Source organism: Dendropsophus ebraccatus, chromosome 3, assembly GCF_027789765.1.
Source record: "Dendropsophus ebraccatus isolate aDenEbr1 chromosome 3, aDenEbr1.pat, whole genome shotgun sequence".
In the NCBI taxonomy this organism is placed as follows: domain Eukaryota; kingdom Metazoa; phylum Chordata; class Amphibia; order Anura; family Hylidae; genus Dendropsophus; species Dendropsophus ebraccatus.
This window is the reverse complement of record NC_091456.1, coordinates 194,226,178-194,245,351: the sequence shown is the minus strand read 5'-3', so window position 1 is coordinate 194,245,351 and position 19,174 is coordinate 194,226,178. Positions and strand designations below refer to the sequence as shown.

The 19,174-nt window shown below is 43.1% G+C and overlaps 1 protein-coding gene across 3 annotated transcripts; it reads right to left on the bottom strand.

The window, feature by feature from the left end:
• Positions 1-1,508: 1,508 nt before the first annotated feature.
• LOC138786745 (zinc finger protein 850-like) lies at positions 1,509-18,679 on the bottom strand. Of its 3 annotated transcripts, none has more exons than XM_069963762.1 (3): positions 6,974-7,079; positions 4,267-4,366; positions 1,509-3,255 (listed from the first exon to the last, which is right to left on the bottom strand). In XM_069963762.1, the coding sequence occupies exons 2-3, from the start codon at positions 4,349-4,351 to the stop codon at positions 1,715-1,717; spliced, it is 1,626 nt and encodes a 541-aa protein (XP_069819863.1). In that variant the 5' UTR covers positions 4,352-4,366; positions 6,974-7,079; the 3' UTR covers positions 1,509-1,714. The 3 variants fall into 3 exon arrangements, with proteins under 3 accessions (XP_069819863.1, XP_069819865.1, XP_069819866.1); XM_069963764.1 differs by having other exon boundaries at positions 4,255-4,366; positions 6,974-7,049; XM_069963765.1 differs by lacking the exons at positions 4,267-4,366; positions 6,974-7,079 and adding exons at positions 15,972-17,211; positions 18,353-18,679 and having other exon boundaries at positions 1,510-3,038.
• Between the last annotated feature and the right edge of the window lie 495 nt (positions 18,680-19,174).

Genomic DNA, 19,174 nt, shown 5'->3' with positions numbered 1-19,174 from the left:
CCACCCTCCTCCTCCTAAGGGTGGGGTCACATTGAGGAATTCTCGTGGATAAACTCCGCAGAATTCCGCCGGCTGTACGCGCTCACGTACGCGCGCCTTTCCGCTAGCTCCATAGACACCATTGTATGGGCCGGCTGATTCCGCATTCCGCCAAAAGAACTGACACGTCAATTCTTTCGGCGGATAGTGGAATCAGCAGGCCAATAGAATGGTGTCTATGGAGCCGGCTAAAAAAGGCGCACATCTGTGAGCGCATACAGCCGGCGAGTTTATCCGTGAGAATTCCTCAATGTGAACCCACCCTGCTCCCTCCTCCATCCCACTACTTCTCCTTGCATTCTGCCCCCACCCTGCATTGTTAACAGGAGGTCTGTGTGTGACATGGAAGAGTTAGGATGCTTAAGAGAGCTATAAGAGTGCTATAGGTCCCCCTATAGTAGATGACCCCCTGTGTAGTCCCTCTTTAGCAATATCACCTGTGTAGTGCCCCTATAGTAGATGGCTCTCATGTAGTCCCCCTATTGTAGAAGGCCCCCTGTGTAGTCTCCTATACTAGATACCTCCTGTGTAGGCCCCCTAATAGGTGGTTACTCTGTGTATATTCCCCCTCTAGTCATAGCCCACCTGTGTAGGTCACTGTCTCATAAACGGCCCGCTGTGTAGGTCTCCCTCTCGTAGAAGGTCTCCTGTGTAGGTCCCCTTTTAGTAGTAGCCCCCCTCTCATAAACAGCCTGCTGTGTAGGACCCACTCTCATAGAAGGCCTCCTTTGTAGGTCCCCTTTTAGTAGATGGCCCCCTGTGTAGTGTCCTATAGTAGATGCCTCCTGTGTGGGTCTCCTTATAGTAGGTTACTCTGTGTATATTCCCCCTCTAGTCGATGCCCCCCTGTGTAGGTCCCCCTCTCATAATAGGCCCGCTGTGTAGGTCCCCCTCTCGTAGAAGGCCACCTGTTTAGGTCCCCTTTTAGTAGATGGCCCCCTCTGTAGTCCTCTCTTCAGTACATGTTCCCCTGTGTAGTTCCCCCTTTAGTGGATGACCCCCTTCTGTAGTCCCCCATTTCTGCCATTCTCCCGGCCCAGCTCTGTCTTCATTTTTCGACACACACACAATTGATTTAAGCATTTGTTCAGGGAATCTCCTGTAGCTGCATATGACTCAGGGGCCCACCAGAGGACTCTCCGGTACGCCCATAAATGATGGGGAGCTGCAAGACAGGATCATACGCGGGCGGTGAGCCCTCAGAAAGCCACCCGAACCACCCACATTATAATCCACCACTGACAGAGTCCATAGAGAAGGATTAAGTTAGAGTCCAGGTTTAGCACAGCTACTTTCTTGCAAAACCAGCACCTCCCTCCATCCCCAGGTTGTGTGTGGTACTGCAATTTAGCTCTATTCACTTCAATGGAACTGAGCTACAAAATCATTGTCCTCTATGAAACAAGGTTAAAAAAAAAACCAAAAAAAAAAACCCCAGAAATCTAAAAACGACACATTGTGTGGGCTCTACGGAGAGACATTTATTAGTAATTGCAAACTATGTAGAATCCTAATGTGCTGCCTTCCATCGATTTCCTCTTCTATAACATGTGACTAATTTGAATGGTTGGATTTTTTTCACCATTTCTAAATTAAACAATAAATAAATAAATAAATAAAAATGTGGGTAAAACCTTTCCCACATTCTGGTCATGAAAATCTTTTGTCTTTCTTGTTATGTTGAGTTTCCGCTGACAAGTGCTTCAAAACTCTCCACATATGGTAAACCGAAATGAATCCCCAGGTGAATTTTCTGATGCTCGAGAAGTCTTCCTTTCCTTAGGAAAGATTTCCCACATTCTGCACATGAAAACGGCATCTGCCCTGTGTGCGTGCTTTGGTGTTCAAGAAGAGTCTTTTTTAAGGTATAACTTTTACCACACTCTGAACATTTAAATGGCTTCTCCCCTGTGTGAGTTCTCTGATGCTCAACGAGTAGTGATTTACGAGTAAACCGTCTCCCACATTCTTGGCACGGAAACGGCTTCTCCCCCGTGTGGATTTTCTCATGCTGCAGTAGTATTGATTTACGTGTGAAAGATTTATCACATTCTGGACATGGAAATGGTCTGTTCCCTGTGTGAGTTATTTGATGTTGTATAAGTTGTGATTTAGAAGTGAAACTTTTCCCACATTCTAGGCATGGAAAAGGCTTCTCCCCTGTGTGAATTCTCTGATGTTGAACAAGAGATGATTTGACGGTAAAACCTTTTCCACATTCTGTGCATTCCAATGGCTTCTCCCCTGTGTGAGTTCTTTGATGTTTGAGAAGATAGGATTTCTGAGTAAAACATTTTCTACATTCTGCGCATGAAAATGGCATCTCCCCTGTGTGAGTTATTTCATGCTTGAGAAGATGTGATTTCAGGAGGAAACATTTTCCACATTCTAAACATGGATACGGCTTCTCCCCTGTATGTATTCTCTGATGAAGAGCAAGTTGTGATTTTTGAATAAAACACTTACCACATTCTATGCATGACAAAAGCTTCTCCCCTGTATGAATTCTTTGATGTTTAAAGAGTTGTGATTTCAAAACGAAACATTTCCCACATTCTGAGCATGAAAACGGCTTCTCCCCTCCATGAAATTTCTGGTGTTCAACAAGACTTGGTTTCCTCGCGAAACATTTTCCACATTCTTGGCATGAAAATGGTTTCTCCCCAGTGTGACTTCTTTGATGGTCAACAAGGTGTATTTTCTGAGTAAAACGTTTCCCACATTCTAAGCATGGATATGGCTTTTCCCCCGTGTGAGTTCTTTGATGTATGACAAGTTGTGATTTCAGAATAAATCTTTTTCCACATTCTGAACATGAAAATGGTTTCTCCCCTGTGTGAATTCTCTGATGTTCAACAAGACTTAAGTTCCTGGAGAAACACTTCCCACACTCTGCGCATGAAAAAGGTCTCTCCCCTGTGTGAATTCTCAGATGTATTATAAGATCCGATTTCCAAGTAAAACATTTCCCACATTCTAAGCACGAAAACGGCTTCTCTCTGTCAGCTCTTTTATGGCCAACACCCCTTCTGCGACTTTTAGTTTGCCTAACAGCCTGCGATAATTTAGCAGATGGAACTTGTATAAAAGAATCAAATGACAGATGCGGAAAGGCTGAGGATATATCTGGGATAATGGTATGATCTTCATATGTATCGTGTGTGAGATGATCTTCTTTAAAATCGGAGAATATTACATGTCCCTCTGTATAATCATCTGCCAAGAATAAAACAGATAATAATATAACCTTTTATTGATCAATATTTAGTCTATTTGTGCAACTGTATCAGGATTAGGCCGGGATCACATTACGTTTTTGCAATCCGTTTTCTGCATCCATTTTTTTTTTGCAAAAAAACGGATGCATTTGTGTGCATCTATGTTGATCCGTTTTTCCATTGACTTCCATCATAAAAAAGACGGATCAAAACAGATCAGTTTTTTTTTTAACGTACACAAAAACGTAGTCGACTCACTTTTGTGTCCGATAAAACAAGAAAAATCCTGCTGTTGTGCATCCTCTCCCTCTCTCTGTGTCACATGATCATTCAGACTTATAATGGAGCTCTATGGAGCCCGACTGATCACGTGACACAGAGCTGCAGCGCGTCTCCCGGCTCTATCGGTACGGGTGTGAACACTCCGACCTGGAGCAAAATTTTTCACATTTCTCGATGACTCGTCAAAAGTTTTTACGAACGACAGGTACACTTTAAAGTGACACTGTCCCCCCTTTTTGCATTCTGACTTTCTGATTTTATATCATACGTCATGGTGCTTGTTCCAGTAAAAAGTTATCTTTTATCAACTGCAGATTGTGCTAAGTGTGCAGGGCTTCATTGCCACAGCACCACTTAGCCCCACCCACAGTGCCACCATTGGCCCCGCCCTCTGAGAATATTTTTTTTAATCTGCCTTTTTGGAGCATTCACCCCAAAATTTTCATAATTCGGCATTTGCGCCCAATTTATCGTTTATCAAAAAAAAGGCCTACCTCTGGTCCGTAGCAGGGGAATTTTTTCGTGAGTTTTTTTTTTTTTTTTTGCAACTTTTCACTCTTTTTTTTTGCAACTTTTGACAGTGCGACTTTTCCATAAATCACACGCAATATATTAGAACAAAATAAACACCGACCCACATTAGGATAGTCACATTAGACTGCTTAGTAAATGTCCCCAATGTGAGTGTTCTCTGCATTCAGTGGTCACTTCTCACCTGGGAGGTTACCTGTAGTGACGTCCTCCATATACTGTTCATCGCCGCTCCCGTCAGTCTCTTCTTCTTTTACTATTATGTTTATAGCATCGATCATGTTCAGCTCTTCCTCCTGATTTATAAGATGTGAAATAAACATTGTAAAAGTCATCAGCCAGTAGGAGAAGTCAGGTTTGTTTTTAGATGTTTGAGCTGACAGGAAGAGTTATCTGAGCCCCATTGCTGCAGGTCTCTGAGAAGCCGGACGTAGATAATTGATGGCTGATCACTAACGACATCAGACATGTTAACACTGATCAGCTATAGCATTAAAACCAGAGAAGTGATGGAAACGACAGACTATCTGGTGACAATAGCGCCTGTTAGGGGAGAGATATATTAGAAGCAAGTGGTCAGTTATTGAAGTTAGGCCTTATTCCCACATTCCGTAAGACACAGAACCTACGGAGGGGGAAGCCCTGTAGTGGACTCTATCTTTGCCCGGCATGATGTATCAATATGATGCCAGGAGCGGGGAGGGTGTTTGAATCTTCACGGCACTGTAATGAAGCAGCCGCGCAGCTATGTCACTACAGTGCCGCGAAGATTCAAACACCCTCCCCGCTTCTGGCATCATATTGATACATCATGCCAGCCACAACAGGGCTTAACCCTCCGTAGGTTCTTTGTTTTACGTAACTTTGTAAAAAGCCCTAAATGTGCTGAAAGCAAAACACATGGACACTGGAGTCCTGGGTTCCAATTCTACAATGGAAAACATTTACAAGGAATTTACAAGGAGTTTGTATGTTCTGTAATATATTGAAATATATTGATGAGTTAAAGGAGAAGTCTGGCGAAAATTTTATTAAAGTATTGTATTGCCCCCCAAAAGTTATACAAATTACCAATATACACTTATTATGGGAAATGCTTATAAAGTGCTTTTTTTCCTGCACTTACTACTGTATCAAGGCTTCACTTCCTGGATAACATGGTGACGTCACTTCCTGGATAACATGGTGACGTCACTTCCTGGATAACATGGTGACGTCACTTCCTGGATAACATGGTGACGTCACTTCCTGGATAACATGGTGACGTCACTTCCTGGATAACATGGTGATGTCACCACCCAACTCCCAGAGCTGTGCGGGCTGTGGTTGCTGGAGAGGATGATGGCAGGGGGATGCTCTGTGTCCCTCCACTGCCCTGTGTCCCCCTGCCATCATCCTCCCCAGCAGCAAAAACCTGCACAGCGCTGGGAGTCGGGTCATTACATCATCATGTTATCCAGGAAGTGAAGCCTTGATGCAGTAGTAAGTGCAGGGAAAAAAAGCACTTTATAAGCATTTCCCATAATAATTCTATATTGGTAATTTGTATAACTTTTGGGGGGGCAATACAATACTTTCATAAAAATGTTCGCCGGAATTTAGATTGTGAGCCCCAATAAGACAGGATCACCATGAGTGAGGAGAAGCTCTGCACAATACTATGGAATGTGATGACACTATATAAAGAAATTACTATTATCATGGTAACTTTAATAGCAATAAAAAAAAATTACATTCGGACACAGGCTGAACCATAACAGCCCGATATAAATGTTTACTTGATGCAAATAAATGCAAACTTATATTATGTGAGTCAATGCACGGGTCAGTAAGAAGAGTTTTATTTTCAGTGGACACAGGCTAAATGGCCCGTTATGTGGCTTCCCTTGCCCACATAAAGAATGGTGCTAGTGTAACTGATACATGGGTGGTGAAGAATTGTCCACTGGGGTTGATGTGGAGGACGAGGACAAGTGCCTGCTATTTGAACCAGACTCTTCATATTTTCTAGCATGTAAAAGTACAGGGCCAGCTTTCTTTGAGAATGGCAGCTGAGTGCACTCCACCAGTTACCTAAAGATATTGGAATCAAATAGTTTATTTCTTGGTTGATGAAGGAAAAAATTGGTGACACTAGATTTGATGCAAAACACAAGATATAGAGTAGTATCAGCAGGCAGTTTTATTTTACCTTGGACACAGGCCGATTTAACTGTAGAAGTTTAATAGCCTGCTTGACGCAAAAACACAATTTTTCTTGGACTTAATTGAAGCAATACATTGAGTGCACAGAAAGTTAGATGTTCACTGTATACCACCCCTTGATGAAGTTAGATGTTCACTGTATACCACCCCTTGATGCTGAAGAATAAAATGTTTGGTGACACTAGCAATTAAATGAAATTTTTTCACTGCATGGAGCTATGAACAACAGTGTTTAAATTGCCAAAAGCTAGCATATAATGTGGTGTAAAGGTGTGCTTGGCAGAGCACCATGCTATCAGCCAGCCGTACTGCAGAGTATTGATTTTGCTTTACATCCAGAAAATGGCCATATGTGTCCGTGACAGCTGCTTGCTTGTTTCTGATTGTTTTTTTTTTAGTGCATAAATGTTTTGCACATCTCTACATAAAAATCTTGTTTGAACCAAACAAAAGTAAAAAAAAAGTGCATAACATAATGTGTACAGAGCTGTGTATCTGCAAAGAAATCAGAGGACTCCAACTAAACACCCTAGTATCTGATACCCAGGACAAAGTCATAGATCTTGTCGACTTCATATGGTTTTAATGTTATGGCTGATTACTATATATTCTCCATAGCTACAGATCAGCTTCTGGAAAAGACCGAGCACAAGAATATCACAGCCCTTCTATGCATCATAGGGAGCATCTCCATCTACCTGATGCTGATCCTGTGGGAGAAGAGGACGGGGACATCTCTCTGGTGCTGTTCTCTTACTGGATCTGACTGGAGGGAACACATACAGAGACTGAATTCATTCTTTCCATCCAGATAATACAGAGAGGAGGTGTGTATATAGTCCTGTCTATTACCTGCTGATGGGAGGGGCTGCTGATCCTCCAGCATCACATCCTTGTACTGATCCTTGTGTCCTTCTACATACTCCCACTCCTCCATGGAGAAATAGACCGCCACGTCCTGACACCTTATAGGAACCTGACACACACAATGATCACACAGTCATCCCCCCCACCCCTCCAGTGGTGTTACTGTATAATGTCCCAGCATTCCCAGCAGCCACAGTCTCACCTCTCCACTCAGCAGCTCCACCATCTTGTTGGTGACTTCTAGGATCTTCTCTTCCTCCATTTCCTCATGTATCAGGGGCCCCGGGATTGGGCTCAGGGTTCTTCCCCATCCTTCACCCCCAGGGGCCCCACAGCGCCCACTAGAGGACTTCTTCACTACTGTGTAATCCTGTGTATGGAGAGACACATTACTATCACTACATCCATTCCCAGAATCCCTCACCTCCCCAGTCCTATCCATCTGTTATTCCATAGATAAGAATGACGTCATGATGACATCACTCCCAGAATCCCTCACCTCTCCAGTCCTATCCATCTGTTATTCCATAGATAAGAATGATGTCATGATGACATCACTCCCAGAATCCCTCACCTCTCCAGTCCTATCCATCTGTTATTCCATAGATAAGAATGATGTCATGATGACATCACTCCCAGAATCCCTCACCTCTCCAGCCCTATCCATCTGTTATTCCATAGATAAGAATGATGTCATGATGACATCACTCCCAGAATCCCTCACCTCTCCAGTCCTATCCATCTGTTATTCCATAGATAAGAATGATGTCATGGTGACATCACTCACCTCTCCAGTAAGCCGAAAAAGTATCTCTAGGGTGAGGGTTATTATTCTTTCCACCATCTTGTCTCTGTCTCTCTCCATCGTTGATCGATCAATCAGGAAAATTCGTAAAGGAACCTGTATTGAAAAGAAGTCCATGTAAAAAAAGCTGCATGGTGGTGATGTCATCACGTGAGTACTGTGAACCATTATAGACAATAGTAGAATCATAAGGACATAAGTGCTGAACTGGGGCGGATCTATCAGATCAGTATTCTAACACACATTATACAGCCCGGCATACCATTACATATATACACCTATATATATATATACATACATAGACATACAGTCTAGACTGATTTTGTACTGACGAGTTTTAGCTTACAGTAACTTTTACTTGGCTAGCTTCAAGCAAAGAATGACAGTTCGCTTAATAAATCTGTTGGTTGTGGCGGGTTTAAAGGACACACCCACTTAACGGGATTTTGGCCGAAAATTATGGGTTTGTCGATTTTTAAAAAAAATTGGTTCGCACACCTTTAGTAAACATGTCGGAACACTAAACCAATAACGGATAATGTTGTCAAACTCGAACTGACAGATCCACTCAACACTAGTCAAAATGATGGCGCATGACATTTGTGGCCAGATATCCCAATTGTAGATTTTCTGTTCCTCAAGGCAAAACCTAAATTTCGACTGCTCTGGTAATCTTATTCACGGTCACACCAACACCATTTCACGGGGAACTGATCACTTATATGTATGAAGCATATTACCAGATGAGTGCAGTCCCAGTCCTGAACGTGTTCAGTCATCCCTCCCTGTAGGCCCCGCCCTCTTGTCAAACAAGATATTTCCCTCTGTTCGTATTGGCGTGCAGTGTAATCATTATGTCTTGATTGCTGTGAATTTCTATTTTGGTGCATTATAAATATGGGCCAATAATTGATACTAAATTACTAAGCTATGGCGGCACCTAATCAGTTAAATGGCGGGTCGACATGTGACATCATTAGTTGTTATAGCAACCTGCGGGTATCAGCAGACATCCTTGGCTACAATTATAGTGTGCTTGAGTACTATAATACTTCTACTATACCGCCACTACAGTAACACCGCCAGGACTAGCGGAATACTAGGTCATAGAGAGAAAAATAAATCAGCTTTTGCCATCGTTTTTAAAGGCTCCATAAAAATAACATCAATATCACCATACTGTACCTAGAAATGTCCAACCCTTCGAAATACGTTACTGATCCTGCACAATAACACTAAAAACAGGAAAAACAAGTCAGCAAATAGATGAAAATGTAAGAGGCGGGGTCAAAGCTCAAAACCACCCGGTCCTGAAAGGGTTAATCCTCCTGCTGTCCCCCGGCTCCTTCCCTGTGGTGACTCCACACAACCCTCCACCCGCAGAGCTGTACAGGAGCCGTGTGCTTCCCCTGTGCTTCCAGGACCTGCCATGATGTCACAGTCATGTGATCAGTCACATGGAGGAGGAGGAGTCACATGATCAGGGGCTGCTGCTCAGTGTCTGCAGGACTCTGCTGTGCTGGATGAGCTGAAGTGATGTGTATGCAGCAGAGCTGTGTGTGTGTGATGTGTGTGGAGCAGAGCTGTGTATGTGTGTGTTATATACAGGGGCAGATTAACTTTACCATAGGCCCCGGGCTGTTCACCAAGCCTGGGCCCCCCACCCCACTGTAACTATGGCAGCACTAGCTTGGCGTTCATAGTACAGGACAGATAATGTCATGATGTCCTGATTTGTGCAAAATTGCCATAAAAACAGTGATTTTTTGCAAATCATGACAGAAGTGTAGCCAGGAGACAGTACACCATTGAAAGTATAAGTCTTTTTGGGTGGTCATGGGCCCCCCAGGAGCTCAGGGCCCCGGGCTGCCACCCAAAACGCCCCTATTATAATCCACTACTGGTTATATATGCCTACAGCAGAGCCCTGTGTGTAATGTACATGTAGCTGAGCTGTATATGTGTGTAATGTACATGTAGCTGAGCTGTATATGTGTAATGTACATGTAGCTGAGCTGTATATGTGTGTTATGTACATGTAGCTGAGCTGTATGTGTGTAATGTACATGTAGCTGAGCTGTATATGTGTGTAATGTACATGTAGCTGAGCTGTATATGTGTAATGTACATGTAGTTGAGCTGTATATGTGTGTAATGTACATGTAGCTGAGCTGTATGTGTGTAATGTACATGTAGCTGAGCTGTATATGTGTGTAATGTACATGTAGCTGAGCTGTATGTGTGTAATGTACATGTAGCTGAGCTGTATATGTGTGTAATGTACATGTAGCTGAGCTGTATATGTGTGTTATGTACATGTAGCTGAGCTGTATGTGTGTAATGTACATGTAGCTGAGCTGTATATGTGTGTAATGTACATGTAGCTGAGCTGTATATGTGTAATGTACATGTAGCTGAGCTGTATATGTGTGTAATGTACATGTAGCTGAGCTGTATGTGTGTAATGTGTGTGAAGCAGAGCCGTTTATGTGTGTAATGTACATGTAGCTGAGCTGTGTGTGTGTAATGTACATGTAGCTGAGCTGTATATATGTGTAATGTACATGTAGCTGAGCTGTATGTGTGTAATGTAGATGTAGCTGAGCTGTATGTGTGTAATTTACATGTAGCTGAGCTGTATATGTGTGTAATGTACATGTAGCTGAGCTGTATGTGTGTAATGTACATGTAGCTGAGCTGTATATATGTGTAATGTACATGTAGCTGAGCTGTATATATGTGTAATGTACATGTAGCTGAGCTGTATGTGTGTAATGTACATGTAGCTGAGCTGTATGTGTGTAATGTACATGTAGCTGAGCTGTATATGTGTAATGTACATGTAGCTGACCTGTATATGTGTAATGTACATGTAGCTGAGCTGTATATGTGTGTAATGTATATGTAGCTGAGCTGTATGTGTGAAATGTACATGTAGCTGAGCTGTATATGTGTAATGTACATGTAGCTGAGCTGTATATGTGTAATGTACATGTAGCTGAGCTGTATATGTGTAATGTACATGTAGCTGAGCTGTATGTGTGTAATGTACATGTAGCTGAGCTGTATATGTGTAATGTACATGTAGCTGAGCTGTATATGTGTGTAATGTACATGTAGCTGAGCTGTATATGTGTGTAATGTACATGTTACTGAGCTGTATGTGTGTAATGTACATGTAGCTGAGCTGTATATATGTGTAATGTACATGTAGCTGAGCTGTATATGTGTGTAATGTACATGTAGCTGAGCTGTATATATGTGTAATGTACATGTAGCTGAGCTGTATATGTGTGTAATGTACATGTAGCTGAGCTGTATGTGTGTAATGTACATGTAGCTGAGCTGTATATGTGTGTAATGTACATGTAGCTGAGCTGTATATGTGTGTTATGTACATGTAGCTGAGCTGTATGTGTGTAATGTACATGTAGCTGAGCTGTATATGTGTGTAATGTACATGTAGCTGAGCTGTATATGTGTAATGTACATGTAGCTGAGCTGTATATGTGTGTAATGTACATGTAGCTGAGCTGTATGTGTGTAATGTGTGTGAAGCAGAGCCGTTTATGTGTATGCTAGAGATGGGTCATCGCTAGAGATGAGCGAGTACTCGATACTTAAGACGCATATTTTCTGATGCTCGGGTGCTCGTTTCGAGTAACGAACCCCATTGAAGTCAACGGGAAACTCAAGCATTTTTGCAGGGGACCAAAGCTCTACATAAGGAAAGTTGTGTGAAAACCTGGAAACCTCAAATGAAAATAATGGAAACAACACGGAAATAGACAGGAAACAGCAGGGGCAGCATGCATGGACGCCTTTGGGGCTGGCTAACATTACACCAAATTATGGGCAACAGCCAGGTGGTGGCTCTCAATGCAATTTTGCTAACCCAGACAAAGATGGGCAAGGCACACGTGCTGGCACATGTTAGGAAAGCACCCAACTAGGTGCAACGAAGCATGGCAGTGACAACAGAGTGACCATGTTAGACTGAGGTAGCAGCTGAACCACTCAAAAAGTTAGCATGGAGGTGAGAACACAGTGAACAACTTAGATGAGGTAGGAGGTAAACCACACAAAAATTAACCCTGACACAGCATGGCGGTGAGCACACAGTGAATAAGTTAGATTAAGGTAGCATCTAAACCACCCCAAAATTGAGCCTGACTCAGCATGGCGGTGAGAATACAGTGAACCAGTTAGACTGAGGTAGCATCTGAACCACCCAAAAATTTAGCGTAACACAGCATAGCAGTAATAACAAGTGAGATGAGGTAGCAGTTAAACCTAACAAAAATTAAGCCTGACAGAGGTTGGCGTTGACAACAGAATAAACAAGTTAGATGAGGCAGCAGTTGAACCTCCCAAAAATAATCAAAATAAAAAATTACGCCTGACACAGCATGGTGGTGAGAACTCAGTGAACAAGGTAGATGAGGCAGGCGTTCAACCTCCCAAAAATTATGCCTGACACAGCATGGCGGTGAGAACTCAGTGAACAAGGTAGATGAGGCAGGCGTTCAACCTCCCAAAAATTAGGCCTTACACAGCATGGCGGTGAGAACTCAGTGAACAAGGTAGATGAGGCAGCAGTGGAACCTCCCAAAAATTATGCCTGACACAGTATGGTGGTGAGAACTTAGTGAACAAGGTAGATGCGGCAGGCGTTCAACCGCCCAAAAATTAGGCCTTACACAGCATGGAGGTGAGAACTCAGTGAACAAGGTAGATGAGGCAGGCATTTAACCTCCCAAAAATTATGCCTGACACAGCATTGCAATGAGAACTCAGTGAACAAGGTAGATGAGGCAGGCTTGGAACCTCCCAAAAATTATGCCTGACACAGCATGGCGTTAAAAAAATCAGTGAACAAGGTAGATGAGGCAGCAGTTGAATGTGCCAGAAATTTAGCCCGAAACGGTTGGCTCTTAGAAAAATTGGATGTTGGGTCAGCAATAGAAACTGGAGGAGAGGATACATGAAAAATTTTCATGTGGAGCTGCTTTCCCTGTTGTACAGTTGAATTCGGGTAAAATCCATACTTTATTTATTTTAATAAGCCTGAGCCTGTCAGCGCTGTCAGTTGACAGTCGGTTAGTCTTATTAGTGATGATGCCACCAACTGCACTGAAGACTTGCTCTGACAACACGCTAGCGGCAGGGCAGGCCAGCACCTCCAAGGCGTAAAGCGCAAGTTCAGGCCACGTGTCCAGCTGTGCAACCCAGTAGTTGTATGGAGCAGAGTGATCGGGAAGGACGGTGGTATGGTCAGCAAGGTACTCCCTCACCATCTTTCTGAACCCCTCCCTCCTTCTCTGTCTAGGCTGGGGACGGGTGACAGTCTTGCTGGGGTGCCATGAAACTGTCAAAGGCCTTGGAGAGTGTTCCACTTCCAGTGCTTGACAAGCTGCCTGCTCCCACCCCTCCTCTCCTCCGCTTTTTGGCCCACAGAACTACGTCCTCTGGCGCTAGTGGTGTCAGATTGGAAGTATAGTTTAAGCTTCTGCACTAGGGCCTGTTCATATTGATTGACTCTCATACTCCTTTCCTACACAGGAATGAAAGTGCAAATTTTCTGCTTGTATCGGGGGTCCAGGAGAGTGAACAGCCAGTAATCGTTGTTGGCAAAAATATTTTGAACGCGAGGGAAAGGCAGCCTAACATAAAGTCAGCCATGTGCGCCATGTGTTAAAAACCAACGTCAGGATGTTGGTATATAATTTGATCAAACCATACCACCCCGTGTACCGCGTGCCGGTCTCCTGGTTCACACGGCAGCCTTCTCCACCCGTAGTGCTGGCTGGGTATTGGTGAAGCATTTCGGGTTTGGTCCTGTGACATTGTGGTTGCAGGGCCATTTATGGCCTCCCTTCCCTGCAGGTGCACGCTTTGCGGGGTTGGCGGCCTTCGACTGACACAGTGTGGAGTTAGCGTAGGGACCCGTGTGAACCAGGAGACCTGCACGTGGTAGACGGGGCGGTATGGTTTGATCAAAATTTATGCCAACATCCTGACGTTGGTTTTTAAAATAAGCTTAGCAGCATTAGTATCAGCCATAGGTGTGATGTGCAGCCGCTCCTCTCTCTCCATGTCGTGGTTTACACTTTTACTTACATCGTTAGGGACCTCCGGGAGGATCGGTGGTGGCCCGGATGAATCGCCCATGCGCGGGAAGCAGGACATCTTCCCTGCGCCGTCGCGGTACATAGAGCCCACTATGACGCCCAAAAATGCATTTAGGCAGCACATTTGCATAAAAGCAATTCAGGATTAATATCGGAAATTTATCAACGACAAATGAACTCAAACCACTGCATTGGCGAACAACCTGGAATAATTCACCCAATTACACAGAATGATGATGGTTACTTGCGATCCTTCTTGCGGTTGTCCTGTCTTTGCTGATCATTTGTTTCAAAACTATTACACCTACAGAACCTATGGGAACCTACTGAACAATCTGTGAACGAATCAACAATGACTTTAGGTCCAGGTCCAAACAGGCAATCAACGATTTCTTGTTAGTCGTTTAATCGTTGCCTGCAATTACGCGATAAAGATTATCATTTAAATCCGAACAATTTTTTTTTATGATATTCGTCCCGTGTAATTAGCCCCTTTGATTTTAACCCACTAAAGGTGACTGAATTTCCAGACAGATCATAACTAGAGAAGAGCGAACATTGAGCATGCTGGAGTCGATCCAAACCCGAACTTTCGGCATTTGATTAGCTGTGGCTGCTGAAGTTGGATAAAGCCCTAAGGCAGGCATGTCCAAACTTTTTTCGAAGAGTGCCAAATTTGATGAAGTGAACATGTGCGAAGGCCGACCATTTTACATGCTACATGCTTTATAACACAGGCAGATAATAGCAAGCTGGATACCTGGGGGGCCGTAAAAGTTCGGAACGCGGGCCGCAAATGGCCCTCCGGCCGGACTTTGGACATGCCTGCCCTAAGGCTATGTGGAAATCATGGATATAGTCATTGGCTGTATCCATGTTTTCCAGACAACCTTAGAGCTTTATCCAAGTTCAGCAGCCCCAGCTAATCAAATGCCGATCGTTTTAGTTCGGATTGACTCAAACTCGAACCCAGTTCGCTCATCTCTAATCATAACCCTTATCTCACAAGAGGGACAGTTTTTCCTCCTGAACCAGCTGTGTAATACAGGATTTGCAGGAAACTTTATATTGCAGACCATATATTTAGTCCTTTGGGATAGTTTCTTGTCTTCTTGCGGGGTAAAAAGGAACCAGCAGTCAAACCTGGCTCTAATTCAGTAAAATAAGTAGAAAACACAGCCCAGTACTTATCTGCTGCTGTATGTCCTGCAGGAAGTGGTGTTTTCTTTCCAGTCTGACCCAATGCTCTCTGCTGCCACCTCTGTCCATGTCAGGAACTGTCCAGAGCAGGAGAAGTTTTCTATGGAGATTTGCTGCTGCTCTGGACAGTCCCTGACATGGACAGAGGTGGCAGTAGAGAGCAGTGGCAGACTTGAAAGAATACACCACTTCTTGCAGAATGTACAGCAGCTGATAAGTATTGGAAGACTTACGAATTTTAAATAGAAGTAAATTACAAATCTATATAATTTTCTCAAACCAGTCGATTTGAAAGTAAAAGTTTTTTTTCCCAGAGTACCCCTTTAACCTCTCTGTGTTCCTATTCCTATTAGGTCCAAGGTAGATGATCTCTCATGTGGGCTGTCATGGTGGATGACCTGTAAATTATGATTTTCAAAAACAATGAGGGTCCTAAATAAAACGACACATTGTGTGGGATCTATGGTGAGACTTTTATTAGTAACTGCAAACACTGGACAATCCTAATATATTGCCCTTTCTCGTGTGACATGTGACTCCTTTTTTGTTTCTTTCTTAATACAACAGGTAAAAAAATACTTGGTGGAAAAACCTTTTGCACCAACTCATCATGAAAATATTTTTCTTATGTTCAATAAAATGTTCGACTATAGATGACTTGTAAAAAACTGTCCACATACAGTACCTGAGAACGGCTTCCCCCCTGTGTGGGTTTTCTGATGTTTGATAAGACGTCCTTTCCATGAGAAATACTTCCCACACTCCTGGCACGAAAATGGTTTCTCCCCTGTGTGAGTTCTTTGATGTTCCACCAGAGTTTTTTTAATACTATAACATTTCCCACATTCTAAACATGTATATGGCTTCTCCCCTGTGTGAGTTCTCTGATGTTCCACAAGTATTGATTTACGAGAGAAACATTTTCCACATTCTTGACATAAAAACGGCTTCTCCCCTGTGTGAATTTTTTGATGTTCGGCAAGTATTGCTTTTCGAATAAAACATTTACCACATTCTGAACATGAATAGGGCATCTCTCCTGTGTGAGTAATCTGATGTTCAAGAAGAGTTTTTTTCAATGTAAAAACTTTACCACATTCTGAACATTTAAATGGCTTCTCCCCTGTGTGAGTTCTCTGGTGTTGAACAAGTAGTGATTTACGTGTAAAACATCTCCCACATTCTTGGCACGGAAACGGCTTCTCTCCCGTGTGGATTTTCTCATGCTGCAGTAGTATTGATTTACGAGTAAAAGATTTATCACATTCTGGACATGGAAATTGCCTCTTCCCATTGTGAGTTTTTTGATGTTGTATAAGTTGTAGTTTTGAAGTAAAACATTTTTCGCATTCTAGGCATGGAAATGGTTTCTCCTCTGTGTGAATTATCTGATGTTGAACAAGGGATGATTTCACAGTAAAACACTTTCCGATTTCTGTGCATTCTAAAGGCTTCTCCCCGATGTGAGTTCTTTGATGTTTAACAAGTTGTGATTTCAAAATAAAACATTTCCCACATTCTGAGCATGAAAATGGTTTCTCTCCTTTGTGAAATTTCTGATGTTCATGACTGCTTTCTGGGAATAAAATTGGTTTTGTCCGTGTGTGAGTTCTTTGATGAACAACAAGATGTATTTTCTGACTAAAACATCTCCCACATTCTGAACATAAAAATGGCTTCTCCCCAGTATGAATTCTCTGATGTTCGACAAGACTTGAATAACTTGTGAAACTCATCCCACATTCTGTGCATATAAATGGACTCTGTGACGAATCAGTAGATGGGACATGTCCAAAATGTTCAAATGCCAGATCTTCGCTGTGAAGGGTCGATGGTATATCTGGGGTAATAGAATGTTCATCATATGTATCTTGTGCAATATCATCATCTGCTTTAAAATCTGAAAATATCAGATTTTCCTCCGTATAATCATCTGCCAAGAATAAAGGACATATTTTTAGGTAATATAACATTAGGGCCGTATTACACGGGACGATTATCGTTCGAAAAGTCGTTAGATCATTTGGAATAAACCGATAGTCGTTTCGTGTAAGAGCAGACAACGATTTAACGACCAACGAGAAATCGCTGGTCGTTTGATCGAATTCAGACCTATTTTTATCATTTGATCGTTCGCAAATCGTACAGTGTAATAAGGGAACGAGGAGCAAGCGAGCGTTGATGTGACAAGTTGGAGCTCGCCTGCTCCTCCAGATCGCCCTGTGTAATAGGGCCTTAGTTTGTGTGATTATTGCTGAATATTTTGCTCCAATATCTAGTAACTGATATATTAAAATGTCACACTGCCATAGTGACTGCATCTTAGTATCATCTTGATCATTAGGAATGCCACTGGAACATTTTCTCCTGTCTGAACATTGCACTGGTGCCTTAACAATCCAGCCCATGTGCCGTGCTGACACAGGTGGGGAATAGGAGACAATCTGCCTGGAGCATTCCTAATGATGAGGAGGGTGGGGAGGAAGGGACGGAGAGGTTGTGCCAGCCTAATGCATACACAATCTAAGCCCCGGCAGTTTGGCACAGGGCTGCAAGTTTAAAATTTGATTTTTTTTAGGACAATGCCGAACGGACCCCAGGACAGATCTTGGATTAAAAGCAGCTATATGACAGTATAAGCGGTTTGGGGGGGTCAGATTGTGGGTACAGAGTCGCTTTCTTCTAGTCTTGTCCAAGTTTTCTATTCTTTCTCAGATTACAACACGTAACCTTCCTTTTTTTAAAGCGTACTACACAGTATACAGCGGTGTATACTCAGCCACCACCCCTAGACTGTCGCACTATGACACTGGTTAAACTGGTAATACTGGTACTTTATACTGCATGGCACAATATTTTTTGAAATTTTTTTTTCAGAAAAGGATAACAGTAACTGGAAAAGAGCGGTATCTGTTCGAGTATCAAGTACTTTTGAGTAGTGCGATACTCGAGCGAATAGTGAGCATATTCGCTCATCTCTGATAGGCACATTTTCATCCATATTCTACACAGAATAGTTACAGACGGTGACTGAGGAAAATGTGTGTTCTCTGCATTTAGTGGTCACTACTCACCTGGGTGGTTATCTGTAGTGATGTCTTCCTTATACTGCTCATCACCGCTGTCATCTGTCTCTGGAGCATTAATATTGTTCTCATCTGTCTTTTCTTCTTTAGCCCTTATGTCTCTTTCACTAACAGAGTTCAGATCCTTCCCTGTAGTGATGTCCTCCTTATACTGCTCATCACTGCTGTCATCTGTCTCTTCTTCTTTTACTATTATGTCTAAGGCATTATTAATATTTAGATCTTCGTCTACCTGATCCTGTGGGAGAAGAGGACGGGGACATCTCTCTGGTGCTGTTCTCTTACTGGATCTGACTGGAGGGAACACATACAGAGACTGAATTCATTCTTTCCATCCAGATAATACAGAGAGGAGGTGTGTATATAGTCCTGTCTATTACCTGCTGATGGGAGGGGCTGCTGATCCTCCAGCATCACATCCTTGTACTGATCCTTGTGTCCTTCTACATACTCCCACTCCTCCATGGAGAAATAGACCGCCACGTCCTGACACCTTATAGGAACCTGACACACACAATGGTCACACAGTCATCCCCCCCACCCCTCCAGTGGTCTTACTGTATAATGTCCCAGCATTCCCAGCAGCCACAGTCTCACCTCTCCACTCAGCAGCTCCACCATCTTGTTGGTGACTTCTAGGATCTTCTCTTCCTCCATTTCCTCATGTATCAGGGGCCCCGGGATTGGGCTCAGGGTTCTTCCCCATCCTTCACACCCAGGGGCCCCACAGCGCCCACTAGAGGACTTCTTCACTACTGTGTAATCCTGTGTATGGAGAGACACATTACTATCACTCCATCCATTCCCAGA

Bases quoted from the DNA above. Each gene is read 5' to 3' on its own strand.
- LOC138786745 (XM_069963765.1), bottom strand. From the start codon at position 17,014: ATGAGTTTCACAAGTTATTCAAGTCTTGTCGAACATCAGAGAATTCAT. The intron at 3,039-15,971 runs GTTCTCAGGTAC...AAGAGCTGACAG, and splicing joins ACCCACACAGGGGGGAAGCC to AGAGAAGCCGTTTTCGTGCT.